General features: G+C 37.2%; 1 protein-coding gene across 4 annotated transcripts in view; it reads right to left on the bottom strand.

Moving 5' to 3' along the window:
• Nucleotides 1–17849, bottom strand: part of CDH12 (cadherin 12) — a 998981-nt gene that overhangs the window by 21689 nt on the left and 959443 nt on the right. For all 4 annotated transcript variants that reach the window (XM_044233503.1, XM_044233529.1, XM_044233522.1 and 1 more), the window contains one exon: nucleotides 9759–9895. In XM_044233503.1, coding sequence (XP_044089438.1) covers nucleotides 9759–9895 — 137 coding nt within the window. The remainder of the gene's footprint in view (nucleotides 1–9758; nucleotides 9896–17849) is intronic.

The following is a 17849-nucleotide window of genomic DNA, read 5'->3' as shown; positions in this document are numbered from 1 at the left end:
GGCACCCCTCTCTCCTTTAAATAAATAAAATCCAAATGATAAATAAATAAATAAATAAAGGAACCCCTTTTAGAATTCCTGACCCAAAGAAACTCTATGATAATTTATCATGTAACAATAGATAACTAATCTGGGTCATAAAAAATATTAAAATATATATTAAAGAAAAGATTCTCACTAGGGCTTGAGCTGGAATGGGCCCAGCAGGGCCTCATAACACAAGTAGCCCCTGCTCCCAACCACCATGCAGAAATCTTGCCCATAGGGCCTGTCACTAGGGGTCCAGCTCCCTGCTCCCAACCACCATGCAGAAATCTTGCCCATAGGGCCTGTCACTAGGGGTCCAGCTGCTGCTTTACTCACTACAGGAAGGTATCCAAGGTCTGCAGATATTTCCAGGGAGGCTTCTGTTTCTATGGAGATAGATACAGCTATCAGCCTCCATAGCTACAGGCAGCCTGGGATGGGGGGTCTGAGTCCATTTACCTGCCCTCTGTTCCTATGCATTGCAGCTGATCGGGGGCCTGCTAAGGCACCGATCCTGATCTAGAGGGGTTGGTCAGCACGGTGAGGAGGCTGGTGATAGTTTCCAGAACTCCCTGTCTCCATTATCTGCTGATAGGGATCATAGTTATTCACAGCACTCTCAGCCCAAGGCAGACCCTACCTAGGAGCTCAAGGCCCCATTTCAGTGCTTGGACCTTGAGAGGAAGCAGGAAGTCAGGGTTTCATGTGTGGTATCTGAATGGACAAGGTGTGGGACGAGTCAGAGGCCTCCTGCCCAACTTCATCCACACGCACTGCCTAGGCACTTATGCACCCCAGCAAAAGAGGTGGTGGGACTTCCCAGAAGACATTATGAAGGCCTGTCCCCAGCACCATGTCCATTCTAGTTAGCTACATCACCCCCAACAAACTCTGGCTGACCCAGGAGGCTGAGAAGAAGCAACTCATCAGGAACTTCAAGGCTTGGACCATCCAGTGCCAGTTCTTCATATGGGAGGATGGTCACTGCCCCTTCAAGTCCAACTGTATGTACCTGCACAGCTTCTGGCTAAAGTCTGAAGCTCTGGTTCTCTCTGCCTAGAGAATGTGCTGCTGGCTTCTGTGATTGAGGTGTTGGACCCAACAGCATTTCTGGGGCACCAAATTAGAGGAAGGAGTATTCATAGGCTGTGCCCATGGCCTTCTGGGATTCAGAACTCCTACTGGATCCCAACAGTTCTTACCATGGCCACCTGTAACCAGGATCGACATGTGGGAAAGGGGACAGAAGGCAGGGGGTGCTAGGTGGTAGGTCCCATTATTCTGGGCAAGGTGGGTGATGAAAGTAGTAAGCTCTCTACCCCCATGCACAGGAGCAGTGACACAACTGAGGAACACAGGGACAGGTGGTGGGAAAGAGGAAGTTGTTCTCACCCCCTTGCCTGGCCTTCAGTTATTACATCTGTTCTTTTGTAGAATGACCTTGGAAGAAAACAAATGAAATGTACCTAAACCAGGAAAAAAAGTAAGCAAGTAAGAAACAATGAAACAAAGAAAGATGAAGGGAGAGAGAGAGGGAAGAAGGAAGGAGAAAGAAAGAAAAAGGAAGAAAGGTAGGAAGGAAGGAAGGAAGGAAGAGAGGGAGGGAGGGAGGGAAAAGAAAGGAAGACTGGCATTTCTTCCTGAATTGGTGCTTTTCTTATGTAAAGTTTCATTTATTCACATGGCTGGTACTTGATGCTGGTGCTTTGCTAAAAGCCTAGCTGGAGGTAGAGACAAGAGTACTCATTCATGGTCTTTTTATGTAGACTGGGCTTCCTTGCAGTATAGTGGCTAAAACTCAAGGGCAAGTACTTCAAAAATGAGAGAAATCCGAGCAGAAACTCTTGGATTTATGACCTAACACCATTACATAGAAATGCATCTCCTCTGCGTTTATTAAGGCTGTCACTAGTCCACTTCAAAATTCAAGGGGAAGGAGGACCGAACCCACTTCTTGAAGGAATGTTAGTTTCACTGTCAGAAGAACGTATCGGAAGGGAGAGACACAAAGGTATGCCCATTTTGGGGACCTATAATCAGAAATCTCTTAGGAATGGTTCATTAGTAACTAGCATTGTAACCTCTAATAAATCCTAGGAAAACTACATTTTATTTATTTTTAAAAGGTTTTTTTGTTAATGTTCCAGTGCAATATTAAAACCTAACAAAAGAGGTAAAAAAAAACCTGTAGTCTGAAAACTAGAGAACACTGATGAAAGAAATTGAAGATAACACAAAGAAATGGAAAAACATTCCATGCTCATGGATGGGAATAATGGAAAAACATTCCATGCTCATGGATGGAAAAAATTTTTTTTTCAAAAATTTTGAAAGGAAGTTAGAATTGATAGGAACTTATGTCCCTCATAATATCCTCCTTAGGGCTAAGGAGTTTTATAGGAGCAAAGAAAAATCATTGGATTTATCCATAGTTCTCTTCAATGTAGTACACTGGAATTCCATATAAGATTTCATTTGACAAAGTATCCTAATGATCTACAAGTCTGAAAATTACAGATCTGTAATTCCCTACTTAGAGGTGAGAAAACTTTGGTATAATCCTGCCCTACTTTTTTTTTTTTTTTTCTTTTTTTTTTTGGTCAGACCCACGACTGGAATCCAAGTCTCATTATGCTTTTCACTGCTCCATGATATCTATCAACTAACTCAGAGAATAAGGAGGCATACCACCTGAGATCTTCCCATGTACATGAAAATACTTACTCTTTTTTAAAGATTTTGTTCTTTGTTTGACAGACAGACAGAGAGTATAGGCAGGTGGAGTGGCAGGCAAAGGGAACAGGAGAAGGAGGCTCCCTGAAGAGCAGGGGGAGCCTGATGTTGGACCAGATCCCAGAATCCTGGGATCATGACCTGAGCCAAAGGCAGTTGCTTAACCAACTGAGCCACCCAGGTGCCCCCAAAATATTTAATTCTAAAGAGTAATGCCTACGCTACTATTGAGGTCACCATACTGTGAGAGATCCCATTTACATTCAATGGTCAAAGTGGTGTTTTTTTTTTAAATTATGTATTAAATATTCAATAAATACCAGCCAAATAATAGGATATTTCCAAGGAACTGTGAGAAAAGTAGTTGAAAATGTTTTGAAAACTGCAAAGCATTGAGGACAAACACAGGGTTCCTAGTATGTTAAAATATGCTGGAACGGGTAGTCTTCCTTATTTAAAGATGACATCTGCTTTTGAATAACTATCAGTGTTAAAAATTTAATTTTGTGTCTATGTACTAAATTGCAACTACAATAACTTCAAGAATGAAGTCTTAGCTTTTTATGACAAAAAAACTGAATTATGATGCAAACTGAACAAGATGCAATGAATAAGTAACACAAGTTTTCTTCCTCTTTTCTCTTTAAATCAGTTCATTTTGAAATTACAAGTTAAGATGAACCATATCTAATAATAGCTCTGTTCAATTACAGTACTATGATCTGAATCTAGACTCAGCAATTCATAAAGAGGATTTAAATTATTCATATATATCTATGCTAAAGTCAAATATTACTTTCTATGCTGTTGGTGACAAAAACTGATCTCTAAAGAAAAAGGAACCTTAAAAATACCGCCAATCAATTTTCCCCCCAATGGAAACACTAGAGAAAACATATCATTAATTTTAAATATTTGTAATAACATAAAGCCTTAGATATTCAGAATGCCTTTAGAGCAGGAACTGCTTCATATTCATCTTAAAACCTCCAGAGTTTAACACAGAGCCTAGTGCCTTCTAGCAAATTGAAAATATCAATGAACAAATATTCTTTCAAAAACAGACTAATGTGAGAAGAAAGTGGGTTCAGTACAGCTGATAAAACAGGAAAGATCTGTGTACCATGACCCACTGGTACCACGATCGTCAGCATATTTTCCTTGAATTCTTAACCCGGTCAGTAAGACCGTAGGTGCCGTTTCACTTCATATTAAACTTTCTATAATTTTAAAAATGCTTCTCAAGTGACTTTAATCTAACCACAGAAATTAGTATTTGGAAAGCAAATAAAACCCATTATTGATTTGATGAAAAAAAGAGGTGATTTTATACTAGTAGTTAATAGATGTCCGTCAGTACACAAATTTCTGAAACATGCCAATTCACTATAGAACTACAGTAGGTGAGCAGTCTAAGAAGTCTAGATAGATAGATCATAGGTAGATAGATGATAGACGACAGATAGAGGTCAAGACTAACAAAAATTTTTCTTTCTTTTTCTTTTTCTTTCTTTCTTTTTTTTTTTTTTTAAGATCTTATTTATTTATCTCACAGAAAGAGACAGCGAGAGAAGGAACATAAGCAGGGGGAGTGGGAAACGGAGAAGCAGGCTTCCTGATGAGCAGAGAGCCCATTGTCGGGCTTGATCCCAGGACCCTGGGATCACGACCTGAGCCAAACTCAGATGCTTAATGACTGAGTCACCCAGGTGCCTCATGGACTAACAAAAATGTCCACTCAATTTTAAGTACATTGCAAATGTATAATTTTTCACTATTTTGTATTCTATCTATGCATATGAAAATCACATTGACTAGTTCAACTAATAACTTACTTAAAATATATCCAATAAACTTAGGCAAGTGACTAATTGTCCTTGTGAAATTCTGTTTTGGAGTGAGAGAGTCCAGGATTCCCATCTTCTTTGGTCACAATGCCCAGTGTGACACGGAGCTACAATGAACTATCTTGGAGCTTGCATTTTCTCACACTCACAGTGTGGACCATAACACTCATCTTAATTTAGTGCATATTAAATAGTAGAATTCTTTAGTTTTTATTATTATTATTATTATTATTTCAGAAAAATTAGATGCTTTCTTCTCATTTGGTCTAAGAACATCACTTCATGGCTAACTATGTGGCATGCAGGCAGATGAAATTCTTCAGAAAATTCTATCACAAAATCCAGTTCTTTATGTTTAAACCCTTTATCATTGAATGACCACACTTTCGTCATTTATAACCTTTCACAACTTCCCCCTGGAGGTTGTTTAAGAACACCCTTAAATTTGAAGTCCCTGGAATTAACCATAATTGGCATTGTTATAATTTACTAAAATTCTCTATTTTGGTGAATTTCTGACTGCTCTTACACTTTAATATCCTTAAACATAGACTTCACTCTCATTTTTCTCATAACTCACAACAAGCTGTGTTTTGCACATAAATGATATTCTATACAAACTTATAAAAACCCATGTATGAATTTATGTTTAGTTTGAATTGTGTCTAGTAATGCCAGAGTTTAATTTTTCTGTACACGTGAAAATGTTATCATTTGCATTATTGTGAAATAAAAAGAAGTTTTTTTTTTTTTTTTTATGAATAGACTTTATTTTTCATATTGGTTTTAGGTTCACAGGAAAAAATAAGTGTAAAGCGTAGAGTTCCTATATATCCCCTGCCTCCATACATGCACAGTTTCCCTGATTATCAACATCCTGTGCCATAGTGGTATATTTGTTATAATCAGTGAACTTAAATTGAACCACCACTGTCACAAAGACCATGGTTTCATTTTGTTTTGTACAGTCGGTGGGTTTGGACAAATACATAATGGCATCTATCCACTACTAGAGTATTGTACAGAATAGCCTCACTGCTCTAACATATTCTTCATGCTGTGTGCTTATTCCTGTTTCTCTTAGGGAAAAGTTCCTTCCTTCCTTCCTTTTTCCCTCCCTTTCTTTCTTGCCTTTTTTTTTTTTTTTCCAATTTATTTATTTTCAGAAAAACAGTATTCATTATTTTTTCACCACACCCAGTGCTCCATGCAATAAAAAGAAGTTCTAACAAAATAGCTCTATATACCAAATAACCTCAAAAAATAATTACCCAACAATTTAATCCCAACTCATAATGATATGCTTGCATACATAGTTTTCCCCAAATATAGAAGTTAGGGAGTCATTTCACTGATTTTTTACCAGTTTCATAATAAATGCAAATAAATGGATAACTATTGACCAAGAAAAGTAGAATTGTCTCTGGTACCATTTGTTTATTTCACAATTATATAAAATATATTCTAAGGCTTTAATTATCTTTGCCTAATGATAGTTATTATAGTAATGCTGAAAAAAATTGGAAACATTTGTGTACTGGAAGTTTCGGATAATTTGAAGAAGTGAAGTTTTGGAACTTCTATCTTTCTTAAAATTGTCAAGATTAGTATCATAAAAAAAGCAAAGCAATGAAGCATAAAAGGATTATTAGAAGTCTAATAAAATTACTTGGATCTCCAACTATAGCAACACTGATTAATGACTGTATTTTAATTAATTGGAAGTTGTTCAATCATTGTAACATTTCCTTTGCCTGAGATTTTTTATGTGAGGGTCAGGCCAAAACACATGCTAGTTAAATCTGCAATAAGGTATACTTACATAATTTTTTCTCCTTGGCAGTATAAGTGTAAATTATTTATTTCTCAGTCATTCACCATGTGGATAGTTTCCCGCTCAGCTGGCTAGTTTGATCAATGAAAACAGCCTTATGCATTAGAATATGAATAAATTTTACTTTTAAACTCTGTGAATTCAAGCAAAATAAAACCCATAATAAGCTATTCTTATTGCAAATCTTTAATTACCATGTGGTATGCATTCAGCCTCCTTATTTTTCACATGGATACATAGCATTTACCCCAGCAGACTTCCTTGGGGTCTGATATCTACACAGTGGTCTTGGAGTAGGTACTGGAACAGCACAGGGGTACCTATTTTAGAAATGTTAATTTAACATCACTCTTACACTGATAAGATTTATACACACACATATAGGGATAAATGGATAAGGTATATATTATGTGTCTAAGTCCCAGTGCTGCATATTTCCAAGTAAGGACCAATATAACTAATGAGAATCCACACACAAGGGTTTTCTAATTTGCATTTAGGTAAAAACTAGAGCTAGCATATGCCCTAATCATATTGACAGCTAAAAAAAAAAAAAAAAACAAAAAAAAAAAAACAGATTTCTCTAAATGTGAAAAATCTAAAATTGAGACTCAGTGACAGGTGCTCCTACTGCAAAAGTGCACACACCCTCCTTTCACTGTCTAGGTGGGCCAAGTAGAGTCTCCGACGAGGTACCAGCCCCACTACTATCCCACCCCCCCACACACACACCATGGTGATGGTCTGAGTGGTCTACACAGCCGCTGAGGAGAAAGAGAACTTCCTGAGCCCCAGGTGATTAACGGACTATCTGCAGACTCCCATCCTGAGTTAAGATATGGAAGACTACTATTCCTACTTCAAGAAATATGGTTTTTGTGTCTATTAATAGGAAGGTTTAGGTAATATTAGATAGTTTCTAATAAATAATCTTTTGTTATGATTAATATGCCTTTGGCAATATTTGAAGAGACTGTCCCTGCTTATTTGTCACTTATTATGTGCAAGCCATTAGAGTGAATGGTTTGAATGGTTCAGGGAGGTCTTACACTCCACAATTTAATTCACATTCACCACATTTGCCAAAGATCTTAGAAAACCAACATTTATTTTCTAACTACAATATCGTTAAGTTATCCCCCAACCTTCTGAGCGAAATAATTCAAAGTTAATATAAAAGGAATAATGAGTAACAAATGGAATAGGATATGGTATAGGAGGGGGAAAAAGATACCAGATGTGAAAGGAAACCAGGAAAACACCATAAAGAAAACGGGTGTCCTCTGAAAAGGGGAGACCGGCGTTCCGTTCTCCTGATGATACGTCTGCTCAGGCCACTGACTGAATGATGCGCTCTCAGAGCCTAACCAAGCAAGGAGAGCAGATGAGAAAGGAGATGGCCGCGCAGAGAAACCATTCAGTAGAACAGCCTGGGAAGTTTCTGTCCAGTGCGACAAGGATGTGTGAGTTTCCTCAGGGTCAAGTGGGAATAACAGGAAGCTAAAATTGAGAAATCATGTTATAAACTCTCCTAAGAAGGCTGTCCTCTCTATGCAAGGGGACCCTGGAATTAAGAGGTTGGAACCCAACTTTGGGTTCCCAAATCAAGTTCCTATGTGGATGGGATGTCCAGAGCACCCCCCCCCCATCAAATAACTCAAAGATCACATAAGAAGACAAAGTTTTGGCAACTGCCTTCACTGTCAGTCCCTTTTTAGCCCTAGAAACAGTGGCAAGCAATGGAGTATTATATGGCGGCAGTTAAGAGAGACTCATGTTCTGTCCATACCTCTGTCCTTTTCACTCTAATTCTCCAGCCAGAGAATCTATCCCCCCACTAGCGAGGGTCACCGTTTCAACTTATGATGTGCTTAACTTCTGCAGTCCTCTAGTCATGTGTAACAACAAATGGCCCTACAATGCAGTTGCTTGAATTAATTACTGTGTTAGTCCTTCTCCCAGTGTTGTGAGGTAAGTATCCGGGCAGGGTTGATCTGCGTGTATGTTCCGTTTCACGGGGCATCGGTAGAGGTTGCATTGTGGTATTCCGCTAGCAAATGGCCTGGGCTAGAGATCCCAAGACAGAGTCACCCGCATACAAAGCACACTGGCTCATATGAGCTGAACTGCAATGGTCAACCTGACCTCCAGTGTGTGACCTCCCAAGTACGCAGCCTTGGGGAAGTCAGTTTACTCCCATGACAGGTCAGTGTTCCAGTGAACAAGGTGGACACTGCACGTTCTTTTACGTTTGTCTTACCTTTAATAATCAGAGTAACAACAACATCATGAAATCAGCTGAAGATACCATTAAGGCCTGAGAATAGGTGTCTGACTATTCATGTTTGGAAGCAATTGTTGAAGATAAACAAAACTGTTTAATATTTACACCCCATTGAATTGAGACTGAACAAAAACCCCTTAACAGAAGCATTCACAGTTAGCTCTCCCCTGCATAGAAAAATGAAATTAACTGCCAAAGTATGTGTGCCAGATCAACAGAATAAAATGAGAAAGAAACAAAATGAAAGATGCTCAGAAGGGATTTCCCCAAATCCTTCAAAAGACCATTAGCAGGTGGATGGGAGAATGCACTTCCTTGTGCAGACAACTACATTGATACATTGATAACCACCCACCCCGCCCCAATCTGTTACCTTAGGAAGTCGGGACAGTATCCTAGGTTGGCCAGACAAACATATTGAGAGCTGTCACTCTCAGTTTAGAAGAGTCTCTTCTGGACCAAGCAGAAATCAACACAAGGGATCGGTCTTAACAATCCTTTCAATTTTGAGTGACTCCTTAAAGAAAAGCACTTAAAGCTCCTGTATATGGCAGTGACATTCATTTAAAAAAAAATACATTAAAATTACATTCTAAGGAAAGGAGAGAGAAGGAAGGGGGTGATTTTAAAAATACTCTCTTCAGTTTCAGAAATTATTTCAGAATGGGTGATTTCATGTGAGAATTCTTTCCTCCTGCCTGGCCTCAGGAGCTGCTGATATTGTCTGTGGAGGTCCGGTGTGGAAGGGAAGTTCCGGTGGGTGATATTGGAGGGCACAGCGTGGAAAGGGATGAGGTCACACAGTGAAATGTGCAGCTAGATATTCATGCAAGCCTGCAAACAGGGCTCGTTGGCAGCTGTCACAATTCCTCTGGACTTAGGCTCTGAGGAAAAGGAACAGGTTTCCGAGTTTCCCCAGGACACCACTCAGCTGTCAGTACAAAAATGAAAAACACCTCAGCAGGGACGCGTTTAAGAGTGTTCAATCCAACGTATTGCAGTGTAACATTGATTCTGTCCATGCCATACTTACTAACTTTACTCGCAATTATGGAGAAATTATACTGCGCGGTGCTTTCTCTGTCTAGTAATTCATTAGTGGCGATGGTTCCTTCGGTTCCGTCTATTGTAAAGTAGCTGTCCCCATCACTCTTCCAATCTATGAAGTACCTGTGTAGAAAGAGTGGATGCAAATGTGCAATGATTACACATGAATCATCATGGCAGTCAGGCTAACTTGACACGGTTTCTTATTTTTCTCCCCGTAGCTATTACCCACCTTGCAATAAAGAAGAGTGTCAATGACAGCTTCTTTATTGCAAAGTCAGTATGCTCAAGGGGAAACTGGAAATAATGAAAGATTTAGTACTCCTGCTGTTCATATTATTTTAGGGTCTTGACACCTTGAAAGCTCAGCAGAGACTAAAATTCTAGAGCTGACCATGGGTTTCCTTAACCTGCTGAATATTAAAACTTTTCCAAGCAGTGAAAGATTCCATGGGGGCTATGAGAAGATCTGGGGAGGGGGAGCCGTCTGAATTCAGCTGCAAAGAACATAGGCCAGAACAGACGTAGAATCTTCATTTCCGCAGATAGAAAAAGAATAGAAAAATCATATTGTGGAAACTAAGGGGCAATTTTGTAATTGACAATGTGGCAATTGTACAGAAGTATTTTCCTCAAACACGTATAAAAGAGCCACTGTTGCTTTATTACTCTGTGTATCAGGACAACTTTCTAAAAAATAAACAAAAGAGTGAACTTAGCTAATAATGTCTCTTTATCTTCTTTATTAGTTTACCTATTTGCTAACAACAGATGTTGCCTTCTTTATGTGCAGCAGCCTGACTAAAACAATCCAAGAAAATTCATTAAAAAAAAAAACCAGAAACTGAATTTATATAAATCTTTATGTAGCAGATATACAGAGTGAAAAAATCTTTTTCCAACACATATTTTTATCATAGTAATAAAATTTTTGAAATCTTAGCATGTACCAGATACTGTTCTATATACTAACATGTATTACCTTACTAAAGTCCTACAAAAGCCCTAAAAACTAAGGATTATTAATCTCCCTCCTTTACCAATGGAAAAACTGAAACACAGAGATACTAAGGAATCTGCCCCAGTTCACATAGTTGGAAAATTTTAGAGCTGATCTTTGAACCAGCTTATCGATGTTTTCTGTATAACTATTGTCCTGTAATCCTACCATTTTTAAATAGGACATTTTATGTGAAAAGGCTCTGCTCATCAAAAGGCTCAATGAGCGATATATTTATCATTATGACTCCAGTCTGGAAATCACAGTGAGGTCAACAAGCAGACAACATCAGGCCAAACAAAGTTAGCCAAGTCATGTACTTCAAAGTAGAAATGTTAAGATACCTAAATTACAAAGCTCCCACACAAACCCCTAAAACACAGAGCACGGGTACACATGGCCCGGCCCGTTTCCACACAACCCCTCTTACTCACTGTTCTTTGGCATCTAATCTTTGGCTCTGTCACCTCACAAAGTTTTGGTACGTCCCTTCTCTGGATGTGATCCTCTCAGAAAGTTTCCTGCCTTCTTCTGGAGTCCTACTGAAACTTATCTGACCCTTTTCTACTCAGCAATACACCTTCAGCATCTTCCTACAGCCGATCAGACTGCAAGATGGTGGCTCTAGCACTAGGTCCTGGCATTTCCCTGACGTCCTGTCTTTGCGTGAGGGACTCTCCCCTGGGTCTGACTAGACCGTAACCGTGAGGCAACAACCACCACTTTCCATTGTGATGTCCTGCCCAAGTTAGCAATTAAGAACTGGCCATCAACAAAACTGGAAATGAACTACTCCTATGTTTCCTAGAATTTCCTAGACATTTTCAGAGGAGACATGACCCTGTCCTAAAATGTCTAGATCATTTTTCAGGAGATAAGTTCTCCCAGAGTGTACATCCCATGTTTACTCTAGGTGTGTCACAGCCCACAGCCAACCTAAGGCTAAAATTATATTTTAATTGCAGTTATTCACAACAGTGTAATAATGGACTGTCTAATTGGTCCTCACACACCAGTGTAAATGAGCAGAACCCTGAAATACAGAATTTGAATCACCTTATGTTTATTTGGTAAGTAGATAAGATTTAATTTTTTTAAAGGTGTTTATGAGCTATATATGATGAAACAAATGTATAGTTCATTTAAGTATGCAGCCACGGTTGCTAAGAAACCTGTTTTAACAACTGAATAGAAATCAAAAATTAACGCATTAACCTAATCTGTGCAGACCACTTGAGAGAGTACAATTTTATTACTTTTCTGTAAATGAGTTTTCAGAAATGCCTTAAAAAGTTTTCTTCTCTTCATTAGGTAAGCATTCTCCTTAAAATTGTGTCTTTTAATTTGCCTAATAACTTTCTCACAGCTAATGGAAAAGCTAAATTCTCAAACACATTTTGTAAAAAGTACTTGATGGTACCGAGCTACTCTAAAAAGTATTACATCTCATTCCTTAAGCAATAAAGATGTAGGAGTAATGATTCAGGTCAAGGTAGGAAACTTTTTTTGTTAATGTGATAATAATCAAAATCTCTTCCCTCTGTCTTCTCTTAGTCCCTGGTTTTTTTTTGTTGTTGTTGTTTTCTTTGTTTGTTTGTTTGTCTTGGGGAAGATAATTAAATGAAAGTAAATTCAGTTCAATTTATTTCCACATTTTATTAAGAACCTAAACCACATACAACAACACTAAGATTATAATTGCTTCATCAAGAATCACAATTACATGCTTTTCTTAGGAATCCTAACATTTCTTTCAAACATTTTAAATAGCAGTTGCCAATTTACTATTAGCTCCTCTTCGTTTTATTTTTTTCTAATCCTCCTCCTCATTCTAACTTTCCTCTTAGTAAAATTAACAGTTACAGATAGTTTAGAAAGCTTCTCTTGTTTGTTTGATGTGAAACTAAACATTTTATAAAATTATAATGATTTAATAAAGGCATAACCCTTGTGTCTTCAAATTTTTCATTTGGAAGCACATAATGTGATTAAAACACATCTTTAAAGAAAGGTAAATGCATCATAATCTACAGTTATTAAAAAAAGTTGTTATATTTTTATTTCCCTCTAGTTAATTAAGATTTTCCTTTTTTTTTTTCCTTAAGGGTTTTATCTATTTATTTGAGAGAGAGGCAAAGGGAGCATGACAGAGGGAGGGGCACCAGGAGAGGAAGAAGCAAACTCCTTGCTGAACACATAGACTGACTTGGGGCTCCAGCCCAGGACTGAGATTATAACCTGAGCCGAAATCAGATGCTCAACTGACTGAGCTACCCAGGCACGCCAAGATTTTCTCATTTTCTCAAGTCATTTTTACATAGTCCTATATGATCTCTTGACTTGTATCCATTTATGTAACTGGATGCTAACTTTATCTTCCCCCAATATTTTATACCCAGACTTTGGTTTATTCTTCAGAGACTCTGAAGCAGCTTGCTCTAGCAGGAAAAAAGTAAAGTTTAGGCAAATATTAATCTAATTTGGGTTTAGCTTCAATATTAAACTGGTAGTCTCAGTTTTCTCATGTATTTTTTTTAAAGATTTTATTTATTTATTTGACAGACAACTAATATCTGGACACTTAGCCATTGATATTTCCTTTAGTATATCACTAGAATAATATAAAATTTGTTTAAAAATAAAAGCAAACTCATTATTGACTCTCAAGATCCAATCCACATGAAAATTAGATCTGTAAGTTGGTATTACAGATCTATGGAGTGTTGTCAATAAATTCTCAGTTATGTCTAAATCTTATAAGAACTTTGTGGTTGTTCTAGAAAAATAAAAGGTACTGAATCTCAAAAAATATTTTACCAAAAAATTGTTAATAAAACAACTGTATAATTTGGTATTTGTTTTTTCAGCCTAACGAATGTCAATATTGTCATAGTTAAAGAATATATTTTTCAGATTTAGGTAGTGCCTGGGTGGCTCAGTCAGCTCAGGTCATTATCCTGGGATGGAACCCTGCATCAGGCTTCCTGCTCAAGGAGGAGTCTGCTTCTCCCCTGCCCCTGCTTGTGCTCTCTCTCTCTTTCTCTCTCTTGCTCTCTCTCTCATGCATGTGTTCTCACTAACAAAATCTTTAAAAAATAATAATTTAAACATTTTTCAGATTTAATTAAAGTTGTTATAAGGTTTACATCAGGGAAACAGTTGCAAAATGTTTAGAGTACTTTCAAGTATCTAATAAGGTCCATAGCTACTATATCTTAAGGAATTGAATATTGTATATATTTACTGACTTGTTTTGACTTTCTATCAAGTTTGTTCAATAGGCTACTGAGAACTATGATATTTTAACTATATTTTCAGCAATCTTAAGATTAAAAAGCAGCTCAAACACTTAAATGAGTAACTCAATCACACTGAAGAAGGGGAGCTATTAGTTTTTATTCTTTTAGAATCCAGCTGCTTATGGTTAAATCTTATTCTCATACTTATTGAAGACATAACTGGATCTTCCCGGGCCTCAGTTTCTCTCACTGTAAAATAATGTCAGTTGTGATGTTTAAACAAATCTGGCCAAAACACTCAGCTCAAAACCAGGAATAAATTAGTTAGTATGATGTCACTGTACGTTGGGGCATCTGGGTGGTTCAGTAGGTTAAATGTCTGCCTTTGGTTCAGGTCATGATCCCAGGGTCCTGGGATGGAGCCCTGTATCAGTCTCCCTGCTAGGTGGGGGGGGGGGCTGCTTCTCCCTCTGCCCCTGCCCCCCACCCTGCTCACACCAGTACTCGAGTGCTTGCTCTCTCTCTCTCAAATAATAAATAAATAAAATCTTTAAAAACTATGTCACTATATATTGACAGTTAATTGTCACCACAGCAAATAAAAGTCAACCTGTCCATCTGGTACATGTGATTTGCAGTAGCTCCTATTTTACTGATTGTCCATGGACCGGTCATTTGAGGAAAAAAGCAATGAGTTTAATCACAAAGGATCTTCTCACTCTTCATAGCAAGTTAAGTTCTCGATCAACAACATCTCAAGTGAATTATTCTTAATCATTCCATTGGTGTAAATTCAGAGGGAATGCTTCTTTCATTTCCAGTGCAATCAAAATAAGCAGGGAATTGTAACCAAGGTGTTGCCGCTCTTTCATGTTGTCAACTAGAGACTAGAACCAATCGTAAATGGAGATTCTGAGGGATAAATAATTGGATACGAACATGTCTGAGGCCAATATATACTCAACGGTCTCACTGCGGGGAGTTTCTGGCTCATGGCTCTCCAAGCAGATTAAGGAGAGATTATTAAAGAGAGATTAAGGAAAGATTAAGGAGAGATTACAAACATACAAATCCAGTCACTGATAGGTTATACAACCTAAAACAATATTAAGGAATATGAAAGTAAAATTCATCAAAACTCAACTTTTCTTTTTACCTTTGTTCACACAATTACATTCCCTTCAATTAAAGTGGTTTTTCAATCTTTATTTCATTTCCTTCATCCTTGTATGTTTTGGAGAAAAGTCCTTTATCAGACCAGTTTTTTGCAAATATATATATTGAAATTTGCATTGTGAATGCTAAAGGAAAGAGATAAGGTAAGCAGTGCTCAAAAAAGGATTAACTGATTTATTTTAATGAATATTTTATATAATCTTACGGATAAAATGTTTTCTCCCAATTGCTATCTGAATATTAAGTATTTTCCAAGAAAATAGGTCATAAATACAATATTGGTTTGCACTCTGCTAACTAATAAAAACTAGAACACAAAAGAGTGATTAAAGTTACACAAAAGGAGAAACTGGACTCTACATAAGGGAGCATTTTTAAAGGGCACTTAAAGAAAAATAAATAGTGTTTTAGTCTCTTTATCAGAAACTATCTTTCACAAATTACTTTCTTAATTCTAAGTGGAGACAACTGACATTTAAAATTGCTAAGACGAAGCACCACCAGAAGATATATTGTCAACTTTGAGATCACTTGAAGGATGCAGGGAAAATTCAACACAAAAATGTTAAATGAAAAAAATAAGAGATATTGTGTACAAATGGTAGACATGGAAAAGCAGATGGAATCTGATGGTACGAAATATTTCAAAGAAATTCAGGGAAAAAGTAAAAGGAAATGTGGAATTTAGACACTACAATAGCAGCTTAATTCATTAATATATGGGGAGTTTGCCCTGTTTAACTTTTTTATTACTGTGATGATGTGTTTAGGACCCCCAAGAGAATTATTCGTCCAAAGTTGATTTTTGTATGGTATTTATGATACCTACTTGCAAGTGTACTGATGACATTTTGCTTCCATTAACTCCATTTATAGAAGCTAAAGATCTGAGAAACAATTTGAAAAAAAAAAGAAAGAAAGAGAAGGAAAGAAAAAGAAAAAAAGAAAAAGAAAGTATACTCTTGACTCTATTGTGCTAAAATAGCAGAGATTGAGCCCTAAACACCCAGGTCTTCAAACTTTTAAAAATCAAAGAGGCCTATTATTATAGATGATAATAGACAAATATATATATAAATATTCAATATGTAATAAATGTACATATTATAAATATTTATTTATATATAACATATAGATATTAATTAATTAATTTCAAAGAGAGAGAGCATGCAAGGGAGAGGCAGAGGGAGAAGGAGAGAGATTGCTCAGCTCCTCAGTGAGCACAGAGCCCAATATGAGGCTCAGCTCTCAGGACGCTGAGCTCATGACCTGATACTAAATCAAGAGCAGGTTGCTTAACTGACTGAGCCATCCAGGCACCCAAGACCAATTATTTTTATATATCAGGTCTGTTTATGGTCATTTCACTATATAGTAGGATAAATTTATCAAGAGAACTTTAAAATAAAATTAAATTTTGTATTTAGTATGTGAGAGAACAAGGAAATATCCCCAAATCTCAAGTATCTTTTCATTTTCTGCATTTTGGAGACGGTGGCTAAAAAGTGAATACATATGTATCTAATGAGCAAAAAAAATGGCAAAATATGGTTAACGTCTCTAGTGAACATAAAAGATAAGAAAAACACAATATTGGGAAGACGAAGTGAGTTAGAATGGGCAGTGAGTATCCATATGGTTTTGCCATCGAAGACGGCAGAAGTTGAGGATGAAGGCAATGAAGTAGAGGGTGAGAAACTATTTCATGGAGGGAATAGAATTTCGTGAACAAAGGTAGAGAGAAAAGTTGAGTTTCGGTGAATCTCATTTCCAGATTTCTTATACTGGTTCTGAGCCGAATATTACTTAATGCGCTATCTGAATTATATATGTCTATCAGTGACTTGATTTGCATATCTGTAATCTCTCCTTGATCTCTTTGGGTAGTCATTAGCCAGAAACTCAGCAGAAGCTACTCCCAATGAGATTATTGAGTATATGTAAGCTTTAGATAGGGTCTTCTCAAGTTACTCATCCATCAGAATCTCCTGCTTATAATGGGATCTATCCTGTAGTTGAAAATATTAAAGAAGAGCAACACCTTTAAATTTCCTGCTTATTCTGAATAGTATTCATAGAACTCAACAAATTGAAAACAAACAACCCAATTTAAAAAACCCTTGTCAAAGACCAGGACAAATCTTACAAAGGAGATACACAGATTCCAACTGAGCACATGAAAAGATGTTCCACTAAGTCATCTAGACAGCAAATTATAACAACTATGAGGTACCACTACACACCTTTTAGAATGTCCAAAATTTGGAATAATGAATACCAAATGCTGGCGAGGATGCAAACAACAGGCACTTTCAGTCATTGATAATGAAAATGAAAAATGCTACAGTCCCTTTGGAAGACAGTTGAGCGGCTTTTTACAAATCTAGGCATGCTCGTACCATATGGTCCAGCAAATGCACTTCTTGGTAATGATACAAAGGAGCTGAGAATTTATTTCCATATAAAAACCTGCACCTAGATCTTTATACTGCTTTATCAGTAATGGCCAAGACTTTAAAGTAATGAAGATGTTCTTTAGTTAGTTGAATGGACAAATAAATTATTTTTTTAAAGATTTTACTTACTTATTTTTGAGAGAGAGAGAGAGAGACAGCAAGGGGAGAAGGAGAGGGAGAGGGAGAGAAGCAGACTCCAAACTGAA

This window comes from Neovison vison, chromosome 1 (genome assembly GCF_020171115.1).
Source record: "Neovison vison isolate M4711 chromosome 1, ASM_NN_V1, whole genome shotgun sequence".
In the NCBI taxonomy this organism is placed as follows: Eukaryota; Metazoa; Chordata; class Mammalia; order Carnivora; family Mustelidae; genus Neogale; species Neogale vison.
This window is presented reverse-complemented; position numbering and strand designations above follow the sequence as displayed.